Source organism: Budorcas taxicolor, chromosome 2 (assembly GCF_023091745.1).
Source record: "Budorcas taxicolor isolate Tak-1 chromosome 2, Takin1.1, whole genome shotgun sequence".
NCBI lineage: Eukaryota > Metazoa > Chordata > Mammalia > Artiodactyla > Bovidae > Budorcas > Budorcas taxicolor.
In genome coordinates, this window is record NC_068911.1 from 116,081,495 (window position 1) to 116,108,326 (window position 26,832).

Here is a 26,832-nt window from a genome sequence, read left to right on the forward strand (position 1 = left end):
TACCATATCATTTTGTCTATATGTATTTCAGTATGTTTCTCTAAAAGATAAGGAGTGTTTTTCCTTCTAAACAAAACTGTATTACCATTATCACACCAAATTATAATTAACAATAATTCTCTAATATTAGCAGTAGCCAGTATTCAAATTTCCAGTTGTTTCTTACTAATCATGTCTTCTCAAATTTTAGAATAGCTTTATATAATTCACGTACCATAAAATTCACCTTTTTAACAAATGTGCAGTTCACTGGTTTGTAGTATATCATGGTGTTTGGCAACCATCATTGCTATCTAGTTTTAGCACATTTTCATCACTCCAAAAAAGGTTCCCTGTACCCATTTTTCCTAGTATCTTCCCCAGCCTTCCCCAACCTAGTCCTAGGCAACTATTAATCTACTTTCTATTTCCATAGTTTGCCTATTCTGGACCATTCATGTGAATGGAGTCATATAATTTGATTTTTATAATTGGTTTCTTTTAATTAGCATAACATTAAAAGGATATACATTCTGTAGTATAATCAGTACTTCATTCCTTTTGCACTGAATAGATACATATTCTTCTATATTGTTTCCACTTTTTCACTATTGTGAATAATGATACCATAAGCATTTGTATATATGTTTTTGTGTGGAAATGTTTTCATTTCTCTTGGGTATATACTCAGGAGTGAAATTTGCTGAGTCATGTGAGGAAAGCAGATGTACCATTTTGCAGTTCCCTGGCAGTATGTGAGCGTTCCATTTTCTCTACATCATTGTCATTGCTTGTCATTATCTTTTTCTTATTTTAGCCATCCTGCTAAATATAAAGTGGTATCTTATTGTGGTTTTGATTTGCGTTTCTTTAATAAGTAATGATTCATGTGGTCATTTATCTGTGTATCTTTGTTCAAGAAATATCCAAGTCTTTTGCCTGTTCTGCAATTTGGGTTTTTGTTTTATCATTGAATGTTAAAGAGTTCGTTATATTTTCTAAATAAAGTCTCTTATAGATCTGTGATTTGCAAGTGTTTTATACTGATCTTTCACTTTCTTGATTAATTTGAAGCACAAATTTTTAAAATTTTGATTAAGTCTAGTTTTCTTTTTAATCACATGTACTTTTGGTGTCATAGCTAAGAAGTCACAGCCTAATTTAAAGTCACAAATATTTATCCCTCCCTTTTCTTCCATGAGTTTTATAGTTTAGGTCTCACATTTAGGTGTCTGATACATTTTGAGTTAATATTTACATATGGTTTGAGGTAGCGTTCTAACTTGATTCTTCTCTGTATGGACCTCCAGTTGTCTCAGCCCCATTTGTTGAAAAAACTATTCTTTCCTCACGAATTGTTTCTGGGTCGCTTGTCAAAAATCAGTTGACCACAAATATGAGTGTTTATTTCTGGAGTTTCAGTTGTAGTCCGTTGATTTTTATGTCTGTTATGTTACTACCACACTGTCTTGAATACTAAAAATTTATAATAAATTTTGAAGTCAGGAAATCTGTATCTTGCAACTTTGTGTTTTTAAAGACTGTTTTGGCTGTTCTAGGTCCCTTGGATTTCCATATGAGCATTAGAAACAGTTTGTCCTCTCTTCAAAAAAGGCAAGATAGGGATTGCATTAAATGTGTAGATCATTTTGCGGAGTGTTGCCATTTAATAATAATCCATGTTCAAAAGCATGAACACAAAATGTCTTTCCATTTATTTATGTTTTCACCGATTTTCTTCAGCAGTATTTTGTAGTTTTCAGTGTGCAAATCTTGTACTTCTTTTTGTTAAATGTATTCTTAAGTTTTTTAATCTTTTTGGTCATATTGTAAGTGGACTTGTCTCCTTAATTTTGTTTTAGGATTACGCATTGCTTAAATATAGAAGTAAGCTGGTTTTGTATATAGACCATGTAGCCTGCAGCCTTGCTGAAATCACTTATTAACTCAATTTTTTGTATGTGTGAAAGTAGATTCCTTAAGATTCTCTCTATACAAAATTGTGTCATTTGCAAATATAGTTTAGTTTTTCCTTTCCAATATAGGTATGGTTTTCTTTTTATCTCATTTCATATCTTCTCTTCATCTTGCCCATGTGCCCCGGCAAGAACCTCCAGTATAGTGTTAAGTAGAAGTGATGAAACTAGACATCCTTGTCTTGTTCCTGGCCTTAGAAGACAGCTTTCTGTTTTCTACCATGAAGTATCAAGATTTTTCATTAATGCTTTTTTATCAAATTGAGAAGGTTTCCTCTCACTAGTTTACTGAGTGGTCTCATGACAAAAAGGTGTTCAGTTTTGGCAAATGCTTTTTCTGTATCTGTCGAGATGATCATGTGGTTTGTGTCTTACTCTGTTAATATAGTGTATTAGATTAATTAATTTTTGAATGTTAAACTTACCTTGCATTCCTGAGCTAAATCTTACTTAGACATGGTATATAATTCTCTTAATGTGTTGCTTGACTTGATTTGCTAGTATTTTCTTGAGGTTTTTATATCCATATCCATACATAATAGATTTATTTTTAATTGTTGTAAAATACAGAACACAAAATTTACCATCTTGACCATTTTTAAATGTACAATTCAGTAGTGTTAAGTATATTCACACCGTTGTATAACCAATCACTAAAACTTCTTCATCTTGAAAAACTAAAACTCTGTACCCATTAAACTATGACTGTCCATTTTCCTCTCTTCCAGTCCCTTGGCAGCCATCATTCTATTTTCTGTTTCTGTGAATATGACTGCTCTGGATATATCATATACATGGAATCGTACATATATGATTTTGTGATTGGTTTATTTCACTGAGCATAATATCCTCAAGGCTCATCCATGTTGTGTGGCAGAATTTCCTTTCTTTTTAAAGCTGAAAAATACTTCATAGTATGTATATACCACATTTTGCTTATCCTTTTATCCATTATTGGACATTTGGTTTATTTTCACCTTTTGTTGTTGTTCAGTTGCTAAGTCATGTCCAACTTTTGTAACCCCATGGACTGCAGCACACCAGGCTCCCCTGTCCTTCACTATCTCCCAGAATTTGCTCAAACGCATGTCTATTGAGTTAGTAATGCTACTTTGGGTTTGTTGCCTAATGTTGCTGTGAGCATGAATGTCTCATGAATATGAGCATGAGTGTCTTTTAGACACTGCTTTCAGTCTTTTAAGATATATACCCAGAAGTCAAATTGCTGGATCATATCATACATAATAAGTTTTTGATTTTGTTCTTACAGTTTGTGTAAAGTCAATATTCAAATATGGTCTACATATTTTGATTGGTCTGTGTCTCCTAAACTCTTTTAATCTGTATCTTCTTCCTACCTCTCTCTCTCTCTTTTTTATTTTGGCTGCACTGGGTCTTTGTTGCTTTTGTGCAGGCTTTCTCTAGTTGTGGCGAGCTGGGGCTACTCGTTGGTGCAGTAAATGAGCTTCTTATTGCAGTGACTTCTTGTTGCGGAGCACAGGCTTTAGGCGCTCTGCCTTTAGTAGTTGCAGCACATGGGCTCTGGAGTGCAGGCTCAGTAGTTGTGGTGCACTGACTTAGTTGCTCCACATGTGAAACCTCCCCGGACCAGGGATCAAACACATGTTCCCTGCATTGACAGGAGGATTCTTATCCACTGCGCCACCAGAGAAGTCCATTCTCTCTTCTTTATCTTGCAGTTTATTTGATAAGCAAACCAGGATGTTTGTGCTGCATGTTTTCCCATAGTCTAGGTTTTGCTGGTTGCATTCTAGACGGAACAAGGTGGTGTTCTCTCTCTTATCTGGTAAACGGATCTGTAGCCTATAGCACCTTCAGTGGTGTTACGTTCTTCCTTCGAGAGGCACATGATGTGTCTGCCTTCCTTTTGTGATGATAGCTGCCTTGGGTGATCAGTGTCTGCATCACTTATCCATTTGGCTTGCAAAATGATGATATTCTATTATTCCTTTTTTTATTTATTAGTTGGAATACTTCTTTAAAAGAGAAACTTCTCATCTGCTGTTTGGTTAACTGGTGATACAGTCTGCATAGGAAAGGCAAGATAAATACTTGATGCTTTCCCTTTACTTACAAGTTTTTAATGTAATGAATTAGTTCATTGGCCTCTCCTAGTGGTGACCACTTACTTTTGTTTGTTTTGGTATTGTTTTGAATTCATGTATTTAAACATGTGTGATATGTTTCAACCCATTGCAATTATTTTTCTTAAATATGCATAATTTATTCCATTTTTGGTTCCTGGGAGACTGTTCATTCTAGCTCCTGAGCCTTTATATCAAGAGCTAGTGACTTTGATAGCTTATTTGCTATCAGTATAGATGTCCAGCTTGTACATTTCTTGTCCCAGACTTAGCATTAGTAATTTCTCCATAAAGTTCTGGTCCTTTTTATTGGGGAATTATTTTGGGGACCACCTTCTGAGGGATTTTTATTGCTGCTGGGTAAGTGTCAGTATGTGTCTCTGAAAATCTTCGGTTGCCAGAAGAGGGAAAACAAACTTATCACGAGTTAATACTGGTGCTTCTGCTATAGATTCAGACCACAGTGTTTTCACTTACCATTTTCTACTTAACATCTTTGTCCCTTTTCTTCTTTAACAAAAGTGCAGGTTCTCCATGGTACTGGAAATGCTTGGAGAAGGCAATGGCACCCCACTCCAGTACTCTTGCCTGGAAAATCCCATGGACAGAGGAGCCTGGTAGGCTGCAGTCCATGGGGTCGCTAAGAGTCGGACACAACTGAGCGACTTCACTTCAACTTTTCACTCTCATGCATTGGAGAAGGAAATGGCAACCCACTCCAGTGTTCTTGCCTGGAGAATCCCAGGGATGGAGGAGCCTGGTGGGCTGCTGTCTATGGGGTCACACAGAGTTGGACACAACTGAAGTGACTTAGCAGCAGCAGCATGTCACAAGTACTCATTTGTTTTATTACACAATACCCAACAAAGTCTCAGAATAACAAAGCTAACACCACAAACAGTGTGATTGCCAAAAAGAATTTTCAGTTCTTTTCTAGTTATTTTGTTTTGGAATATATATTCTACAAAAGATATATAGTCAAATTACTGTTTCAAAGTCCTTTGAAATAGCTCCTTTCTGTGTGGTTATGCCATCTACTAGATAGATACGTGGATATGTTTTGTATTTTCAGTTTATAGAGGCTTTTAAAATTCATGTTCTAATTATAGACTGTCTTTACATGATTCCAAAGTGAAATTTATGAAAGAAGGAAGTATATTCAATAAAGTCTAATCTCTATCTCTCTCCTTCACCCTGTTGACTCCTTTCCTTATAACAAGCCATAAAAAAAAAAAAAAGATTTATCCTTCCTTCTCTGTTTTCTTACACATTGAGTTAGGTACATATTTATATCCCTGTCCCATTTCTCTTATAAAGATAATATATGCACTTTTCTCTGTCTTGCCTTTTTTTACTTAGCAAAATATCCTAGAATCATTCCATAATATTCTGTAGACTTTTTTCCTTTTCTCTGCATTTCATAGTACCCACTTTGAGAATGTACCTGATTACTGACCCAGCCCTTTACTGATGACAATTTGAATTGCTTCTACTTTTTTGTTTTTATAAATCTGCAGTGAATAGCCTCATTTATGAATAAATATTTTCAATTTCTTTTTCTAGTTTATCTTTTGGATAGAGTCCTAGAAGTGGGATTGCTGGGTCAATAGATAAATTAATGTAATTTTGTTAGATACTGCCAGGTGTTCACCCATAGGGCTTGTAGTATTGTACATTCCTATTAGCAATGTATGAATGAGTTTTGCCAACAAAATATGTTGTCAAACTTTTTTTGCCAGTCTTAGTGAAAAATTATGTATCCATGCAGTTTTACTTTGTATTTCTTGTATAAGCAAGCCAGGTGAGATGTTTATCTTTTTTGTTTGTTTATTTTCTAGTCTTTCTGATCAATTCTGTTTTTTATATTTTATTTTTCAGAGTCAATACAGATTTGTATGTGAAGCTATCTTGAAAGTTTATGAAGAAGGATTTGTTAAACCTTTAACGACGTCATCAAATAAATAAGAAAGCAAAGGTCTGGGAAATGTATTGGAAATTGCTTTCTATTTTATAGTCACTGTGCCATAACACTGCTCACAGGAAATGGCATCTAAACAGACAAAAAAGAAGAACTAAAAAAACTGAAAACTTCAGCACTGTTGCACTTTATGTTTTAAAGAAAAAGTCACTCTCTCAAAATCTATAATTCATGTGTTTGAAGACTATTTCATTCTTTGCTCCAAACAAATAGTGAATAACTGAGTATGTTCAGGGTAATTTATGACATCTTGTGGTGGTGCCATGCCGTCCCCTTCTGGTAGAATTGCCACAAACAAGGCTCAGAATTCTCAGCATCTCTGTTGTATACCTGTATCTTGAAAGCAAAAAGCATTCAACATCAGGAGTCCACTCTGGTGTCTCCCAGTGATTCGTGTTCTTACTATACTGATGACCAGATGTTACTTTTTAAATGTTAGCAATATCATTCTCAATATTAGCCAATACACTGCCTATGGATGCAGCACATCTTCCCCTACACTCCCCCCGTAGAGACCTGCTGTTTGGAAGAAGAAAGTGGAATTTGCTTTTCCCAGGAAATGCTGCACATTGTCCATTTACCAGCATCTTATAGAAAGTATAAATATGAATCTACAAATTTTCTTGAATTTAACAATATAACTTACATTTATCATAAGGTTGGCTTATTCCAAATCATGTGATTTCACATACTTGATGTAAAGGAATGCATGCATTGTGTCTTAACCCCTTAAGTGCCTTGCGACGTCTTTGTATGTCTAATGAAAAGGCACTCCTTTGACCCTACTAGGAGGTATGTATGTATATTGTACATTTAGTTTTATGCATTTTGAATCAGTTCACCATTTTTAAAATGGCTTCTCCTATTGAGAGTTATGCAGTCAAAGGAGGGTAATGAAATTCTGTTTCTTACTCAATTCCTGTATTTTGCCACAAGAAGCCAAGATAATTTGTGACCTACTGAGTGAGTGCTCTGCTGCTATGGAATTATTCAAAACCTGCACATTCCTTTCCTGAGGGACAGGGGTTACAGTTTAGCAGCTGAAGTTAAAAGATGCTTTATTCTTCAAATTTCATATTTATTTTACCCCTACCTTTAGAAATGGCACCTAATATACACTTTGAAGTTAAACATATGAATAAGCTAAAGTTAAAGCAGCTAATTGTGACTTGTTTCTATCACTAACTAAATTACCCCTTTTTAGCATTCATTTCAGTGCTTGTCAAGCTTTGTTCACACTGGTCTGTTGATTGGGATACTACAAACAAAGTATAAAACATTATTGAGTTATTTCTAAATGTAATCCCTCAACAGCTAAGATGAGGACTTTCTTGTCATTTTGTGTACAATTAAATTACTCCAATTTATGTATACTTGTTAAGTTATAAGCATGTTAATATGGAGAGTTTTGATTGTCCAGCCTGATGGAGGACCTGATAAGAGTGTGTATATTATCCTCTTCAGGTTTTTTCATTGCTTTTTTCTTTTTAAGTCCTCAGAGAGATAGAACTTTAAAATTAACCAGTTTTAATATAAGTGGGAATTTTCTCAGCTATTGAAATGTTACATTACAAATTACTTTATATGGATTATGGTTAAAATAGATTCATTTAGTAGTGGTTTCTGAATATTTCTGTATAGTCTTGATAAAATTTACAGTTGAATGGTAGATATTTTGGAACGTCATTTAGTGTGAGCGGGAAAATGTACATTTAAAAATCTTTGGTATAATCTAAATGATGTTATTTCAAATGTTAAAAATCCATAATAGTAAATCTTAGGAAGTTAAGTCCTAAACATTAATAGCCAAAATACCAAATACATTGTTGTATTAAAATGTTTTACTTTTTTTAAAAGAGAAACGTAAGCATAACCTTTATTTCAAAGTGAAATTCTTGTATCTATTTCTGAATTTCACAGTCGACAGTATAAGATAGTAAATAGCTACACAGTCTTATTTGAACATTCCATTCTCTGCCAACAGATAGGTGTGATCTAGACTGCTGTATGACATCATGGTAAGGTGAAATGTGAAAAAAGTAAAATGTTGGGAGTAACTGTTTTGGCAGTAGCTTTTTACCTGAATTAAAAAGAAAACCTATCCAACTATATGGACAGAATATGACAACCATAGACAAAGAGGTAAAGTTGTATAGATGTAAGCAGATCATAGTGTCGTGTTTTTTGACTTAGGGTTACATTTACACTTTGAAAAGTAACTGGTCATTTATTGGCAATGAGCACTGCTGCCTTTGTAAATCATTAACGCCAGTTTTTAAATGATAATATATTAAAATTTTTCAATTACCTTTAAATTTCTCATATATGGATTTTTCTTCTGGGAGCTACACCCTGTCAATATTTTTATGTACAGAAAATATCCTTTTTCAAGGACATATTTATTAGGATCTTAAACTTAAATTATGCCTACAGCTTTTTAAAGTAAACATTGCTAGTTATGATTCCCTGGTCACCTAACAAATAAGAGTTTATGCCTGATATTTTTTGGCCACGCCTTGGGATCTTTGTTCCCCAACCAGGGATTGAACCCATATGCATGGCAGTGAAAGAGCCAAGTCCTAACCACTGGAATTCCATGGGACTCCCTGCCTCGGAATATGTTTGATCTGTTCATAAATCTTAAGTAGAGTTCTAGGAATAATCCAAGTTTTCGTACACTTAGTAGTTCTAGGTTCCATTCATTATCAGTGTAATAGTATGTGACAAAATTGCCAAATTCCTTGTATCTAAACTACTCCCCTCTCCAGCAGCCAACCCTACCTCCCCCAAACAACCCACACGTGCAAGAAATCAATGTTGCTATTCTCACAACTGGAAATAGGTACTGGTGAATCAAAGGACTTTTGTAAATGCTAAGAATGTTTGTAAAAAACCTTGCCTCTGATTCAGGATGGTTTTACCACATTCTTTTTAGGTGTTTTGTTGACCAGCTGACTTGTGTCAGCACTGTGTACACAGGTTGAGGAATATTCTGGAATAGACTGCATTCATAAGAAGAACACTTAGTATTTATTTAATCAATGCATAATTCAAAATAAAGGCAGAATAAATAGCATAAGAATTCACTTCCTTTGTACAGCCTGCTGGCACAAGTAGGAGGGTAGAAAGGGTTGACCATGTTGATTAAGAGTAAAGAGAAAATTTATATATAAAAACTGACTTCGAGTGTATAAAAATATGTTAAGCCATTATGACAGTTGCTTGAAGGTTTCAAGTACTAGTATATACACATAGAGGTGTTTTATGCGATTATGCATTTGTGTATTTCACCAAGGCTGATACTAACAGGGGTAAAGGATTATGTTAACTATGGGAGTTGTTTATAATCTGTTGGCAGATGATTAGCCAGGTCTAATCAGCTATTTGAACACAAGTCTCCCGTCTCCACTAGAAGTACCACAACGTGAGAGCTGAAAGAAACTTGAAAGATTTTATCAAGGCTCACCTTCTATTACTATAGGTAACTTGTGAATATCATAAATTCTTGTGAAGTTTAGTCTATTTCAGCTCAAGAATTATACTCAGGCAGTATTTTTACTTAATTTAGAAAACAAGTAGGCTTTAAAAACCAATCTATTTAGGGCTCCACTCTGTCTGCTTGTCATGCTTCCCTGATTAAACAATAGCTTTTGTCAAGTATTTGGGCTGATGTACATGCAGTGTGAAAACATTCGAAAATGCAAATCAGAAGACTGATTTTTAAAAGCACTTGAAACATAGAACGAAGATTTCGAATGTATGTCCAGTTAAATAATTTATGTTCATAATGTGAACATGTAGAATTAAAGCATTTATATTTGTTTTATAATCTTAAATCAGGAAGGAAGAAGGAAATAAGGATTTTTAACAATGTTCTGTGTAATATCTGTGTTTTGAATATTTAAAGATATTCTGATGGTAAGGTTGCCAAAGTAGTTTTGAATTCATAAAAATTATTTATACCACAATAATGTGGGATATGTTTACACCTCTTTTATTTTGTAGTAATTATTTTGTAGTTCTGATCAATTTGCATTTAAGTCATTTACATTAAGGTAAATATTTGTTAGAACAAATACCTTTTAATAATACAAGAGAAAGATAAATTGTGCCGCAACTTCTGTGTGTAAATGGCCACATCAACAAAGTAACTGCTTTATATTAATACAGCTTATTGCTACTCATGTTTGCTTCAGCTAGCCAACTACAGTTTCTGCAACCATTTTTTTTTCCTGGTGTTTCCTCTAAGTAAAATACCTATGCTTTTAAAGCCCATTGGATTAATTTTATCAAGTATCAGAATTACTGATCTGTTGGCAAAGTTTTATTGGTGTCTCAGTGTGATCACAACACAGCTTGTAGCAACTGTTTTATAAAGTTTTTAGAGAATTGTATAGCTCCAAAGGAATTTGTATAATAGCAAAATTTATTTGAGGGCTAACTGCTAATAGGCAACTTCAGCAATTTTACAGAGAGCTCATGAAGTTAATCTCAAAATTGTACTTTTGGGGATTAACTTATTTTACAATGTCTACAACTATTTTCAACACAACGTTTTACTATACACAGACTTCATTTTTCTCAGTAGCAATTCCTACAATAAGCCTTACAATGTTATCAAAAACAATCCCTATTTCAGTGAGAAATGACACATTTTATTTTTATAATCTGGGTGAAATTGTTGTGGGTAGACACCAAATAGTTATTTCTGTTCCCATATCTAAATTTGCTGCTACTTATTTGTATGTTTTTTCTACAGTTTATTGTTGATTTCTAAAGTTTTGTGGTCATTGTTATCTTTATTGTCATAATCTAAGCTGATTGGGCAGCCAGGGGTACTGGGGTACAGTCCATCAATGCTGACTAGGCAGGGTTCAGTGAATAAATAAGTAAACCAGTTTTTGTTTTTGTTTTTTTAATTTACAAAGTGAAAGGTATTAGCAATATTGCAAGTTTAAGACTATAGTTTTAGGAGGAGGTTCTAATTGTTCCTAAAACCAGTACAAGAATGAAAATGTTTGAAAGCCTTGTTTTGCTCATAGAAAGTTTCAGTTAAACACTGTAGAACTTTCCTACCTATTGTTGTGTAAATTATATAGAAAATATTTTTCTATGGACAAAAGATTGAAACTGTTAACTTCTTTTGCTTTGTTCTTTAAAAAGGAAAAAAAATGATATTTGTATGTCTTTCATGCTGTAAAGAAATGAATGTATCTTTCAAATGTTACTAGAATTAAGACTTGATCTTAAGGGTAAGGATATGCTTTGTTTTAAAAAAAAGTTAGCAAGGAATTGGAAAGAAAGAGTGTTTCCCATTTCATTATACAAAATGCAATTTTAGAAGAAAATGTCACTTTCTTTATAAACAATGATCATTATTGAAGCATATTTCAAATACCTTCTTTTTCACTTTGCTTTGTGTTAGCTCTAGAACAGAAGTTTTCCAAAAAAATGTGTGCATACTGTTTTAAAGTATAAAATCATTAAATTGTAGACGTCTGGAGTGTGGGGGAGTATGTATGTGTAAGAGTAAGCATTCTGCTGCATGTGTTTACTGTGAAGGAAAGTTCTCAGGCTTCGTCACTGTCTCAGCTACAGATGAGGACAGCAGTCTGAGTATGTGACTTCGGTGAAAACTGTGGCTAACACTCACCACAGTAAATCGGTGCCAAGGCCCTGACAGATAGTTTGTTTTTTATTCTCAGTATTTTGGACAGGTAAAACCACTGAGCCCAACTCTGACCTATAGCAGTGGTGTCTTATATGGCTGAGGGTTTATTAATTTAGCTGAACAGAAGACAAAAAAGCCCTACATTTTAAACCAACAGGCATGATTAATTTGTTCAACAATTTCTTTGAAAGGTAGTATTTATTATTCATCATGCACTGAGCTTGACTCAGTGGGGCCTTCATTATTTGGGCTCCTACTTAAATTTCTCCAAGGTAAAAAAGGTTTTTTAACTTCCATTTATATTAGAGTCTTTGTGATGTAATATTTTCCTTCATTAACTTTTGTTACAGTTGTTAAAAGATTAATATCAGGCCCCCTCAACCTTGAGAGTTTCCAAAATTTAGCAGATAATCTGATAATCTTAACTAAAATGTCACATTGCTACATGAAATTATCACCATAAAATCATTAAGGAGACTCAGCCCTACAATCTTAGGCCAAAATAGGTTCTGATTTGTGTTTTCCCTAAATTCACTGTAGGCACACTTGAACCCATTTTACCTGCTACTAAAAGAAGCTTCTTCTTTTCTATTTCTGAATTGTGTTCCAGTTACTCATGCTTTCTTGTATCCAATAGAGTAGGTCATATTTCATTGCTGAAATTGATTTTTTGAATTTCAAATAGCACTTTATTTCAAGCTTACTACTGACTTAATTTATACATTTAAAGATAAAATTTATCCTAGAGTCTTGTAAATATGGAAAAATATAACATTAGCACATAGAGCTCATTGGCTTAGACCCACGTTTAAATGCTTTACAATGATCCCTTGATTATTTGATATTTAAAAGGTAACTTGTGTGATTTTAGCTTTGCCACTCTTCTGTAATTTATTTGGTACAATAAAGACTACCCAGTTGACAGTCTTGCTGGACTCTGAGTTCTCTCAGCTAGCTTCAGCCACATTTGGTTCACTAAAATCGTTCTGCTTTGCATTTTTGTACATTACATGATGAACACCTGGAATCCATTTGTTTTGTTTTGAGTTGTACTTAGGTGTTAAGTCAGTGCTTCACCACAAGTTGAAAGGGGCAAAGTTCTGACACTTTGTATACATGTTGAAGGGCAAGATTTAAGAGACTAAAAGTTTACATTAAGCTGTTTTCCTTTTCTGTCATTAAAGTATCAGTGCTTAGGCAAATAAAAACTGTCCAGCCTGGTGTTCCAACAGCATCAGGATGTTGCAGTTACATCCCATATTGTAATCTTTTAAATAAGAAAAGCTAGTCTTTATTTTCTACAGTGTAGGCTTAATTTTAGGACAGATAGTATATGATAGATTCATCAGTGATATTTTTAAGTAGTTTAAAAATAATATTTCTATGTAGAGACTGTTTCAATTTGGGATTTTTTTTCTTGTAACAGGTGCTATATGTAAATATGAAGGGCAAAAAGTCACCTAGTTAAAAGTCTAGTTAATTTTCTAATTAGATTATGATTTTACATTGTTTGCTGCCATTTCACGTTTGGTTGTACTGAACTAGTAGCTAAATGGAATTAGCCCCTTAACTTTTTAAATTCTCTTCCCCCATTTCACAAAAATACCTCTTTCCATATGGTTTCCCGTAATTAGGAGACAAAGAATCATATAGTTCATTTAAAATCTGTAAACTTTAATTTGGTCAATACTGGGTTATTTGAAATCATCACTATGCATTCTATGCATTTGTCACTGCAGCTTATTGTGTGCTTGAAAGACCTTGTGGATTTGTCTTAATTTCCATGAAAAATTAGAATTCCTGCAATGAATTTTATGTACTAACAGCAAATGGGATAAAAATGTTGGTTTGCATTGAAACTGTTTAACCCTGAAAGCAATTTATGTGAAATGCAGTCATTATACGTATTTTCTTGGCCATAATTCATTTTGACTGAGAAATAGTTGTTCAGGTTCAACGTGAAAAAACTCTAGCTGTGACTTTAAATTGTTCAATTGCAAAATAAAGATGTGCTTTAGTAATTTAAGTATAAGAGTTTTAAAGATTATTTTATGGGAGTTTTCATTGTTGGGCTTTTCAAACAATGGTTATTTTCATTATTGGGTGGTCATAGACTAGGAGAATGTTAGATGCAAATTTTATTTCTAGAATTATTGATGTAGTGGTTGTGTTTGCGGGTGAGTGGGTGAGTCAGGAACTTAAAGGGGTTTAGAAGATTAAAGCACGTCTGATGAGACGCTCCTTCTTCACTGGCCACTGCTGGATTTGTCACTTCTCCCAGCACTAGCCTCTCTGCTCTGGTATTCCTACCATAAGACCTTGTCAGTCAAGGTAAATGACCTTTTTTTATGTGTCTGAAGTCCACTTGCCTCATATCTTCCCTAAGTACATTTGGGTATGCCATTTCTCATCTATAAAAAAATTTCTTGGAGAAAATTAACATTTAATTTTATATCTAGAAATAAAGTGAAAGTGTTAGTCACTCAGTCATGTCTGATTCTGTGACCCCATGAACTGTAGCCCACCAGGCTCCTCTGTCCATGGTATTTTCCAGGCAAGAATACTAGAGTTGGGGTAGTCATTCCTTTCACCAGGGAACCTTCCTGATCCAGGGTTTTCTGCATTGCAGGCAGATTCTTTACTCTCTGAGCCACCGGGGCAAAAGTAAATGCCATGCCTCTGTTCTTACATGCATGATACTAAAGCTTCAAATAGTATAATGAAGACCCATGAGGAGTTATGAAAGCCTCTGTCCCATACCTTTGCCAGGGGATCTTCCCAATGAAGGGATCTAACCCGAGTCTCCTGCATTGCAGGTGGATTCTTTACCACTGAGCCACTGGGGAAGCCTGCCCCTAAGAACAGTCCCCTTCAAATCAATGGCAACCTCTGTTAATTTCTTGTCTTCTAACGGAAAATATTGCACAAGTATTTGTGTGTACATGTACATTTTGTTAAGGACAAAGGAATTGTACAATATATTCTGCAGCTTGCTTTTTCATCTTTAAAACATTTCCATATCAACACACTCAGGTCTACTTCATTCTTTTTAATCACTGCCTTGACCTCCATCCTACAGATGGATATGCTATAGTTTAATTTCTTAATTTGTTTCCGGTTTACACTATATGAACAATGCTGCAGTGAACATCTTCAGGCAGGTATTTTCATTAAAGATTTGCAAGTCTATGCATAAGGTAAGTTTCTAGCAGTAGGATCGTTAAGCCATTGGGCACCTGCATTTTTAAATGTTAATAATTGCTCTCAGAGAAGATTTTTTTTAGCTTATGCTTCCACCAAACTTAGGAGAATGTCCATTTCCCCATATTCTAGTTAAGACTGATATCAAGTAATTTATTTGCTCATCTCATACGTGAATTATTATCTTATTTTGACCTACAGTTCACTCATAAACGGGTTGAATAGATTTTTGTATCTTTATTGATCTCTTTTATTTCTTATTCTCCAAATTCTATATTGATATCCTTTGCTCACTTTTATATCAGGTTGTTTAATGTTTATTTATATGAGATGTTGGCAATTAGTCATTTGACAGTCATATATGTTAAAAAACGTTTTTTCTTACAGCATTCTTTGACTTTATTTGGGTCTAGGGGAGGACACGATATTTTTAATACTTTTATAAACAAATTATTAATCTGCTCCTTTATGACTTCTGAATTGTCATATACTTGCACAAAGCTTGCTCTAATTCCTACTAATATTCTGTCTGTGATGGGAGCTTTCTTAACTAGCATCCAAATACCCTACTCAGTATACTAGCACTCTGCTTTCTGCTCATGTTCTCCCCTTGCCACCGCTGAGTGCTCTCAACTATGCCAGAGCTCTGCTAATTCTACCAATTCTGTTGGAAGCTTACTAAAATCAGTTCTGTCTATTTGCTAACCTACCTATGCAAATATATTTATCTGTATCATTTAGAATTACCTGTTACCTAAGCCAATGAAATGTGCATGTGAAAAGGGGTAGCGTTTTTCCAAAAGCTTCTTAAAGGTGTCACTGAAACTTTGTGAAAGCTTGAAAATTACTAAAAATTGGTATGAGCAAGACAGTTATAAGAGACTCAGGAAGCAACAGTTAGAACTAAACATGGAACAGCAGACTGGTTCCAAATAGGAAAAGGAATATGTCAAGGCTGTATATTGTCACCCTACTTATTTAGCTTATATGCAGAGTATATTATGAGAAATGCTGGGCTGGAGGAAGCACAGGCTGGAATCAAAATTGCTGGGAGGGAGAAATATCACTAACCTCAGATATGCAGATGACACCACCCTTATGGCAGAAAGCGAAGAAGAACTAAGGAGCCTCGTGATGAAAGTGAAAGAAGAGAGTGAAAAAGTTAGCTTAAAGCTCAACATTCAGAAAACTAAGATCATGACATCCGGTCCCATCACTTCATGGACAATAGATGGGAAAACAGTGGAAACAGTGGCTAACTTTATTTTTGGGGGCTCCAAAATCACTGCAGATGGTGACTGCAGCCATGAAATTAAAAGACACTTAACTCCTTGGAAGGAAAGTTATGACCAAACTAGACAGCATATTAAAAAGCAGAGACATTACTTTGTCAACAAAGGTCCATCTAGTCAAGGCTATGGTTTTTCCAGTAGTCATGTATGGATGTGAGAGTTGGACTGTAAGGAAAGCTGAGCACCGAAGAATTGATGCTTTTGAACTGTGGTGTTGAAGACTCTTGAGAGTCCCTTGGACTGAAAAGAGATCCAACCAGTCCATTCTAAAGGAGATCAATCCTGGGTATTCATTGGAAGGACTGATGTTGAAGCTGAAACTCCAGTACTTTGGGCACATGATGCGAAGAGCTGACTCACTTGAAAAAACCTTGATGCTGGGAAAGATTGAGGGCAGGAGGAGAAGGGGACGACAGAGGATGAGATGGTTGGATGGCATCACTGACTCAATGGACATGGGTTTGGGTAGGCTCTGGCAGTTGGTGATGGACAGGGAGGCCTGGCGTGCTGCAGTCCATGGGTTTGCAAAGAGTCGGACACGACTGAGCAACTGAACTGGAATTGGAGCAGAAAAAAGATGATATACTTGGGATCTGTTTTTTGCAACAAAAACTAAGGGATTATAACTAGGTTTAAACATTAACATGTTCTCAGAGCTGGGCCTGCACATAGCACTGTGCACATAAGTAGACTTCAAGATTCACAGAAACGTGTCAGAACTTTTCAAAGCCCCCTCTGGACACCTTACGGAAATGGCAACCAACTCCAGTATTCTTGCCTGGGAAATCCCATGGACAGAGGAGCCTGGCAGGCTAGAGTCCACGTGGTTGCAAAGAGTCGGACAAAATTGAGCAACATTGAGAAACTAACATTTATTTAACTGGACATCTTATTCCCAGCTTTTCATTTTGAGCCATGAATTAGGTCAAATAAAGTAACAGTTCTCTATAGGGTTTGAAGGAACTCTGACTCTTTTGCTCCCTCCAGTGGCCCTTTAGCTGCTGGTTTTAAGGCTGCAAAGGAACTGGGGAGAGATGAGACTCGGGCTGGTCAAAATGCCATAAAACTCACTGCTCTCACCAAAATTCAGCTCTTTTTCTTGATAAACACCTCTGGATTGTTGCAAAGCTTTGGTTAATATCCAGAGTTTTAAAAAAATTAATTCTGACCATGTTTTATTGTTTGCTGTTTGCTATTCTGAAGGAGAGGATTTTCCAAGGTTCTTACACTGTCAGTTTCATGGACTCTATTTAGACCATTACTTTCAGACTCCTTGTTTTTTTCAACGCATTCACCCGACTATGTTCTGGTTGACTCTTGTCTGTTGCCAGGAATGGAATCCATCCTTTGAAAATAAAGATTTGGTATCACTGAGAAAACCAAGAAGCCTGTGAAGTGGTTACTGCCTAAACAGCCAGCTTCACTTCCCAACTCCCTCCTACTGCTTTCTGTGGCATTAACTGTGCTAAGAATGAGGTTCAGTGCCCCTAAAAGGCACATCTCCCACCTTTGTATTTGATCCTCAAAGCTTTATTTGAGGATCTCCATTTTACAGGTGAGGGAATTAAAACATAGTTTATTCTTTGGAAGTTAAGTAGCTAGTGAATGGAGGTGTCTGATTCTACAGCCAAAGTTAATATTCTCTGAGAAATTATTTTTTAAAAAATAGTACCAGTTTATATGTTTGAAGTTGTTTGAACAATCACTGTCATAAACTTTAACCTGACCTCACATTCTAAATCAGTGTTTAGAAAATAAGCGTTTAAAATGGATGATTCTCTTTTTTTCCTCCAAAATTAAACTTTTTTGTTTTTTTTTTTTTACAAATTGGAGTTTAGTTGCTTTACAATGTTCTGTTTCTGTGCGTGCGTGCTCAGTCACTTCAGTTGTGTCTGACGCTCTGCGACCTTATGGACTGTAGCCTTCCAGGCTCCTCTTGTCCATGGGATTCTCCAGACAAGAATACTGGAGTGGGTTGCCCTACCTTCCTCCAGGGGAACTTCCTGACCGAGGGATTGAACCCGTGTCTCCTGTATTGCAGGCAGTTTCTTTACTGCTGAGCTACCAGGGAAGCCCCTCTACTAGTTCCTAATGAACTGCAAACTAAATTAGCCATATGTGTATATATAGCCCCTTCTGTCACCATAGCATTGCATGGAGTTCCCTGTGGTCTATAGTAGGTTCTCATTAGTTATCCATTTTAAACAGAGTATCAACAGTGTATATATGTCAGTCCCAGTCCTAATCTCCCAATTCATCCCACCCCTTCTTTCCTTCCTTGTTCTCTATGTCTGTGTGTCTATTTCTGCTTTGCATATAGGCTTATCTGTACTACTTTCTAGATTCTAAATTTATGTGTTAATATATGATAATTTGTGTTTCTCAATTCTTTCAAAAGAATTTTGAGGTTTACGTAAAATTAAATGAAATCCTCTTATGCATTGAAATAGATATAGCATTTAAGATCTGAAAGAGACCTCAGGAAGCATGTGTCTTAATTACCTCGTTTTGTGGGTAACTGACACCAGGAAAGACAGGTGCTTGTCCATGTGAATTCAGGGCAGCATGGCCCGTGCTGCTCTTCCTACTGTGTGATCTCCTAGTACCTTCGTGGGCCCTGTCACACGGTAGTCACAGGTATGGGGTCGTCATCTAAGGGCTTCCTTATTCAACATGTAGCCTGTGGATGGCCAGTGTCACCAACGGCCAGCTTGTGGGTAATGCAGACTCTCAGGTCCCACCCCAGACAAACCTTGTGACAAAATCTCCAGGGGACTGAGAGGCACAGTAACTTCTAGAAGCTCTGCGCCTTGGCTCCACCCCTTTTCTCTCAGTCTCATCCTGGTTTCACCACTAGGCAAATCTGATGGGAAAATGCTTTCACTTCCGCCTCTCTGTTACTCAATATTATGAACTTGCCTGGAGCCATCCAGGGTTTTCTGAATTTTTTTCCCTAGCAGAATAAACAAGGCGTGTCTACCACCAGATCAGCAGTGTTCTGTTCCAGATAATTCTGAACAAAATGAAGCATGAAATATGGATTCATGGAATATGAATGCTCAGGTTTATTGCCCTGAATCTCCAAAAGTATGGAAAAGCCTGACTGTGCTTTGGAGGGAGAAGTGATTTGACTTCAGTTTATTTTGCACGTCCCATCTCTGCACAGCTCTACCCCAACGCTCCCCATTCTTTAAGGTGTCCTTCGTTTAGCCTGTGTGGCTAATACTTTAGTATGAATTAGTTTAAGATCTTACTCCTGCCAGGAATACTTGCAAAGAGAGGGAGGGAGAACTTACAGACATGAGATTCTGGCTCAAGAGGGACTTAGCTGAGTAAAGGAAGCCATGCAAGTGCATGAACACAGGTCCAGGCTACAGACCCCGCTACACTGCTGACCCTGCCTCTGCCACTGGCAGTGCATAAGTACCTTTGTTCCTTGGACAGTAACATTTACATTATATGTAGTGTTGTGTGCTTCTGAAAACATTTTCAGATAAGTTATTTTATGCCAATCTCATACCTGCCCTGTTAGGAAGGTGGTATCATCCTCATTTTACAGACTTAAAGTTATTTTGGATCTTTTAGCTTCTGAATTGAAGTCTAGACTGCTGTATGCTAATGAAACTCTTAGTGGTATTTCCTGATGAGTTTTTGTGTTCTGTTTTTTCACTTACGTGCATTTTTGACTAGTTAGTGCTCCTCTGATCCAGTGTCTGGAAAACAAACTCTTCCTGATTTCCACTGTCCAGTCAATCCTAAAGAAATCAACCCTGAATATTCATTGGAAGGACTGATGTTGAAGCTGAAGTTCCAATAACTTGGCCACCTGATGTGAAGAGCCGACTCACTGGAAAGACCCTGATGCTCGGAAAAATTGAAGGCAGGAGGAGAAGGGGACGACAGAGGATGAGATGTTTGTATGGTATCACTAACTCAATGGACATGAATTTGAGCAAGCTCTGGGAGATAGTGAAGGACAGAGAAGCCTGGCATGCTGCAGTCCATGGGGTCCCAAAGAGTTGGACACAACTGAGCAACTGAACAACAAACAACAAAAGGGTCTTTTCTTTCTTTATTCTTTTCTCTCTTTCTCTTTCCTTCCTTTTTTTCATGGCTTAAAATAGCAACAGATATTTACTACTGCTCATAGTTTCTGTGGGACAGGAGGTAGGTGGTTCTGACTCAGTCACAGATACATATTGGTGGAGCCTTGTCACAGGAATGCTTGAGGGGCTGGAGCATAGCCCACCTACATGACTGGCAACTGGGTGCTGGCTGTTGGAGGGGGGGCCTCAGTTCCTCTCCATCCAGGTGGCTACCTATGGCTTCTTGAGTATCTTCACATGGTGGCTGCTGGCCTCCAGAGTGAACAATTCAAGAGTCAAGGCAGACAGCATAGTGCCATTTATTGGAAGTCACACACTGACTTAAGAATTGTTCTACTAATCACCAAGGGTCTTTTCACAATGGAGGCTTTTGGAAGGCAGAGCCCCTTCAGCCTCCAGTAAGACTGACTCTCATTCTGGAATTCTTTCTGCTCAGGATACCTCAGCATGAATAGCCCCACCAGTGTGAACTAGTTCAGCCAAATTGACTGAGAAAGTAAGGAGCTTGGAAATCAGGACAAAAGGAGAGGATTTTGTAGACTTGGGACCAATGTCCTCATTATTTAAAGGGCTGTGATGTGAAAGAGCAACTATCTTCTTGTGGGCAACGGCGGATTTACCATGAAGATCATCAGGTTTAAGCTTTAGGGCTTCTGACTTGTATGGGCCCCTTCCAAGACCCTAATTCTCATTTTAAATCTTAAAATTTGTCTTATTTCATTTAAGCCCCCCCTCCCCCTGCCCCCCAAAACTGTATGGTTTTCAGAACTAACAAAACCTGGATCCACTCCTCTCTGTGACTGCAGAGAGAAAACCAGGACCTAAAATACTGGTGGAAATCTAGGGTAAGGATGTTCATTCACTAGAGGAAAAATCTTTCCATGGCCAGGACCATTCCACCAAAAGTGGGTTATTCTAGTCGGCACTTTCAACACCTTGCCCACAGTCATTCTTCCTAATAACACCCTGTCTTGCCTGCTAATAGATCTTGGACTTTTTAAAGAAGCTGATAATGAGCCCTTAATCTCAGAGACAGCAGATTCTCCCCTAAACCCCAAGTGTGAATTTTAATTGGTCTAAACCAATGATGGTATCCTTTTCTCCTGCTATTTCAGGCAGTTAATCCCATTCGATGAGACACGGTGTGTTGGGACGTCCTTCCCTGAATTAAAGACACAGCCTTACTAGGAATTCCCTGGTGGCCCAGTGGTTAAGACTCAACACTTTTACTCCTGTGAACCTGAGAGTTCAGGAAACTAAGATCCTGCAGACCTTATGGTGCAACGCCCCCTGCCCCCCAAAAAAAGACAAGGCTACAGGAAGAGGAGACATTTTCCCCATTCCCTTTCATTTCTGAAACTCAGGAAGAAGAGCTGGAAACACTGCAGCCCTCCTGTGGTCAGTAGGCTAGAAGCATAAAAACCAGAATCAACATGCTAAGGATGGCAGAATAGAAAAAGTAAGAGTTTGGATTCTATAGGACTGTTGACCTGAACCACTATAGGCAGCCAACTACCTTTAGATTACTTAGGTTAAAAAAAAATCATGTTTTTGAGCTACAGTTAATCGTGTTCTCTGTTACGTGCAGCCAAGTGTATTTTTACTTAATTCAGCTGTGTTTAAGGAGACCGAATTCTCTATCTCATGTAGGAGGCAGTTAGTGGGCTGCTGCTGCTGCTGTTGCTAAGTCGCTTCAGTCGTGTCCGACTCTGTGCGACCCCATAGATAGCAGCCCACCAGGCTCCACCGTCCCTAGGATTCTCCAGGCAAGAACACTGGAGTGGGTTGCCATTTCCTTCTCCAATGCGTGAAAGTGAAGTTGCTCAGTCGTGTCCGACTCTTAGCGACCCCATGGACTGCAGCCTACCAGGCTCCTCTGTCCATGGGATTTTCCAGGCAAGAGTACTGGAGTGGGTTGCCATTGCCTCCTCCGAGTTAGTGGGCTAATTCACCACAAAACAGGAATGTTGCAGAGGGTATCTATGATTGAAGAGGGGATTTGGTGAGGGGATGAATTGTTACAGGGAATAATCTTTCACGATCAGAGCACACCCGCCTGACTTAGGTCCTTAGGTTTCATCCACCAATATTTCATATTTCTTTCAACCTATAACAATCTTTCTCAGCCTATTTCTCTCACCCCAACACCACCCTTGATGTGCATGCTGTATGCTAAATTGCTTCAGTCATGTCTGATTCTTTGTAGCCCCATGGACTGTAGCCCAGCAGGCTCCTCTGTCCATGGGATTCTCCAGGCAAGAATACTGGAGTGGGTTGCCATGCCCTCCTCCACGGGATCTTCCCGACCCAGGGATTGAACCTGTCTCTTATGTCTCCTGCATTGGCAGGCAGGTTCTTTACTACTAGCGCCACCTGGGAAGCCCACCACCTTTGACAGGAGACAGCAAAAAGGAAAAAGCAGAAGGGGAGAAGAGGACCCTTTCTCTAAACTAGTGTGCTAGGCAACAATTTAGGACAATGAAGCAGGTTTATAAATATTGACAGAAATGTTTCCATTGTTGATCAGTTAACAGAAAAAGTACAATACAGCTTTCACCTGTATAAACACTGGTAATGCTTGGGTAGAGATAGCCCTGATAGACTGAGTGGATGGCACTCAAGACCAAACAGTTTTCAAACAGTGTAATCTAATTCCTGGGTCTCAGGAAGACTTTCCATGGGGTACATGGCCCAGATAGTTTTTTATAGAAACTTTTTACTATGGAAAAAAATGTAAACCTGTACATAAAATGACAGAATATTTTAATGATTATATCACCCAGCTTCATGCCCTGGCCCTTTTTGGTTTCATCTGTACATGACCGGTTCCCTCCCCCAATGATGCATCATTGTCATCATTTTTTTTTTTCAAGTATAATTGATTTACAATGTTGTGTTGATTTCTGCTGTACAGGGTAGTGACTCAATTATACATATATATACCTTCTTCTTTCATATTCTTTTCCATTATGGTTTATCACAGGATGTTGAAAATAGTTTCCTGTGCTATGTAGTAGGACCTTGTTGTTCATCCATTTTGTATATTATAGTTTGCCCCTGCTAATACCAAACTTCCAATCCATCCCTCTCCTACCCTCTTCTCCTAGGCAGTTACAAGTTTGTTCTCTGTGTCTGTGAGTTTCTGTTTTGTAGATAAGTTCATTTGTATCATATTTTAGATTTCAAATATAAGTGACATCATATGGTATTTGTCTTTTTGATTTGCTTCACTTAATATGATAATCTCTAGGTCCATCCATGGCATTATTTCATTCTTTTTAATGGCTGTATCATTGCTTTTTTATTGAGCTAAAATTCAAAGATCACTTATTGATGAAACTATTTTTTAAAAGTAGAGAAAGAAAGCTTCTCTACTTTAATACTGTAAATGCAAACAGTTTTTCTTGGGCTCCAAAATCACTGTGGACAGTGACTGCAGCCATGAAATTCAAAGATGCTTGCTCCTTGAAGAAAAGATATGACAAACCCTGACAGCATACTAAAAAGCAGAGACATCACATTGCCAACAAGGGTCATATAGTCAAAGCTATGGTTTTTCCAGTAGTCACGTACAGATGTGAGAGTTGAACCATCAAGAAGGCTGAACACCAAAGAATTGATGCTTTCAAATTGTGGTGTTGGAGAAGACTCTTGAGAGTCCCTTGGACAGCAAGGAGATCAAACCAGTTAATCCTAAAGAAAATTAACCTTGAACATTCATTGGAAGGACTGAAGCTGAAGCTCCAATACTGTGGCCATCTGATGTGAAGAGCCAACTCATTGGAAAAGACCCTGGTGCTGGGAAAGATTGAGGGGAAGAAGAGAAGGGGTCAACAGAGGATGAGATGGTTGGATGGCATCTCCAACTGGATGGACATGAGTTCCAGCAAACTCTGGGAGATAGTGAAGGAAAGGGAAGCCTGGTGTGGTGCAGTTCATGGGGTTGCAAAGAGTTGGACATGACAGAGCAACTGAACAACAATAACACTTTAATACTATTAGGAAAAAAAAATAGAGGTGGAATCTTGTTCCTGTCTCTCAAACTGCCTTCTGACATGCTTCACCCAATAACAGAGAACAGAAGTGACTTTGTGTGATTCTGGGTGTTGCCCTTAGTAGGTCTTAGAGCTTCAGTTTTCACTCTGAGGGGCTTGAGTCATTTCAAGTACCCTGCTGAAGATCCCAAGACAACCCAGTTGCTCCTAAGAGCCACCCCAGCTGAGATGCCACGCAGATGAGTGAAGCCCTTTGGGCAACTCCAGTTCCTGTTGAACTGCCCCAGCCCACAACACAGAGGGCAGAAGCCAGCTGTGCTTACCAAGCCCAGCTGTTCAGATTTGGGGCGGTGCCAAAGCCTAGGAAGAGCCCTTCTTCCAGCCAGCAGTTCCTCCACTGAACCCCTCGATGTTCTGCCCAAGGTCTGGGGGCCCCTTCAGCTCAGTTCTGTCTTGTCTGACTTGCCTCTGTCCCAGGGCTCTTCCCTCTGCCCCTACCCCTAGCCACCCTGCTTACCGAGCAGGCCATGCAGGGGCGCGTCTTCACCTCCTTCAGGCCCTCACTCCAAGACTTTTCTTTTTCCCTACCAGTCTGTGGAAGATCACCAGCCCTCCCTCTGTCCCAGCTTCTAGTTTTCTTTGTGTCATTTAGCAATGCCTAACCCTAGAGCCAGACATCCTGGAATGTGAAGTCAAGTGGGCCTTAGAGAGCATCACTACCAACAAAGCTAGTGGAGGTGATGGCATTCCAGTTGAGCTATTTCAAATCCTAAAAGATGATGCTGTGAAAGTGCTGCACTCAATATGCCAGCAAATTTGGAAAACTCAGCAGTGGCCACAGGAATGGAAAAGGTCAGTTTTCATTCCAATCCCAAAGAAAGGCAATGCCAAAGAATGCTCAAACTACCGCACAATTGCACTCATCTCACATGCTAGTAAAGTAATGCTCAAAATTCTCCAAGCCAGGCTTCAGCAATACGTGAACTGTGAACTTTCTGATGTTCAAGCTGGTTTTAGAAAAGGCAGAGGAACCAGAGATCAAATTGCCAACATCTGCTGGATCATGGGAAAAGCAAGGGAGTTCCAGAAAAACATCTATTTCTGCTTTCTTGACTATGCCAAAGGCTTTGACTGTGTGGATCACAAGAAACTGTGGAAAATTCTGAAAGAGATGGGAATACCAGACCACCTGACCTGCCTCTTGAGAAATCTGCATCCAGATCAGGAATCAACAGTTAGAACTGCACATGGAACAACAGACTGGTTCCAAATAGGAAAAGGAGTTCGTCAAGTCTGTATATTGTCACCCTGCTTATTTAACTTCTATGCAGAGTACATCATGAGAAATGCTGGGCTGGAAGAAACACAAGCTGGAATCAAGATTGCCGGGAGAAATATCAATAAGCCCAGATATGCAGATGACACCACCCTTATGGCAGAAAGTGAAGAGGAACTAAAAAGCCTCTTGATGAAAGTGAAAGAGGAGAGTGAAAAAGTTGGTATAAAGCTCAACATTCAGAAAACGAAGATCATGGCATCTGGTCCCATCACTTCATGGGAAATAGATGGTGAAACAGTGGAAACAGTGTCAGACTTTATTTTGGGCTCCAAAATCACTGCAGATGGTGACTGCAGCCATGAAATTAAATGACGCTTACTCCTTGGAAGAAAAGTTATGATCAACCTAGATAGCATATTGAAAAGCAGAGACATTACTTTGCCGACTAAGGTCCGTCTAGTCAAGGCTATGGTTTTTCCTGTGGTCATGTATGCATGTGAGAGTTGGACTGTGAAGAAGGCTGGGCACCAAAGAATTGATGCTTTTGAACTGTGGTGTTGGAGAAGACTCTTGAGAGTCCCTTGGACTGCAAGGACATCCAACCAGTCCATTCTGAAGGAGATCAGCCCTGGGATTTCTTTGGAAGGAATGATGTTAAAGCTGAAACTCCAGTACTTTGGCCACCTCATGCGAAGAGTTGACTCATTGGAAAAGACTTTGATGCTGGGAGGGATTGGGGGCAGGAGGAGAAGGGGACGACCGAGGATGAGATGGCTGGATGGCATCACTGACTCGATGGACATGAGTCTGAGTGACCTCCGGGAGTTGGTGATGGACAGGGAGGCCTGGCGTGCTGCGATTCATGGGGTCGCAAAGAGTCGGACACGACCGAGCGACTGAACTGAACTGAACTGAACTCTAGTACCTGGGGCTTTTGCGGTGGTGCAGTGCTGAAGAATTCACCTGCCCATGCAGGAGACACAGGAGACCCAGACTCAATCCCTGGGTCTGGAAGACCACAGGGAGTAGGAAATGGCAACCCCTGGTGGCTCAGAGGTTAAAGCCTCTGCCTGCTGAAGACCGGGGTTCGATCCCTGGGTCGGGAAAATCCCCTGGGGAAGGAAATGGCAATCCACTCCAGTATTCTTGCCTGGAGAATCCCATGGACGGAGGAGCCTGGTGGACTGTATTCTTGCCTGGACAGTCCCATGGACGGAGGAGCCTGGTGGGCTATAGTTACAGTCCACGGG

General features: G+C 38.3%; 1 protein-coding gene across 1 annotated transcript in view; it reads left to right on the top strand.

Annotated features, from left to right (window-relative positions):
- The window catches only part of PTPN4 (protein tyrosine phosphatase non-receptor type 4), a 162,147-nt gene extending 156,122 nt beyond the window's left edge, over positions 1-6,025 (top strand). Inside the window, exon 26 of the mRNA XM_052658675.1 lies at positions 5,939-6,025. Coding sequence (XP_052514635.1) covers positions 5,939-6,025 — 87 coding nt within the window. The remainder of the gene's footprint in view (positions 1-5,938) is intronic.
- Positions 6,026-26,832: the final 20,807 nt, after the last annotated feature.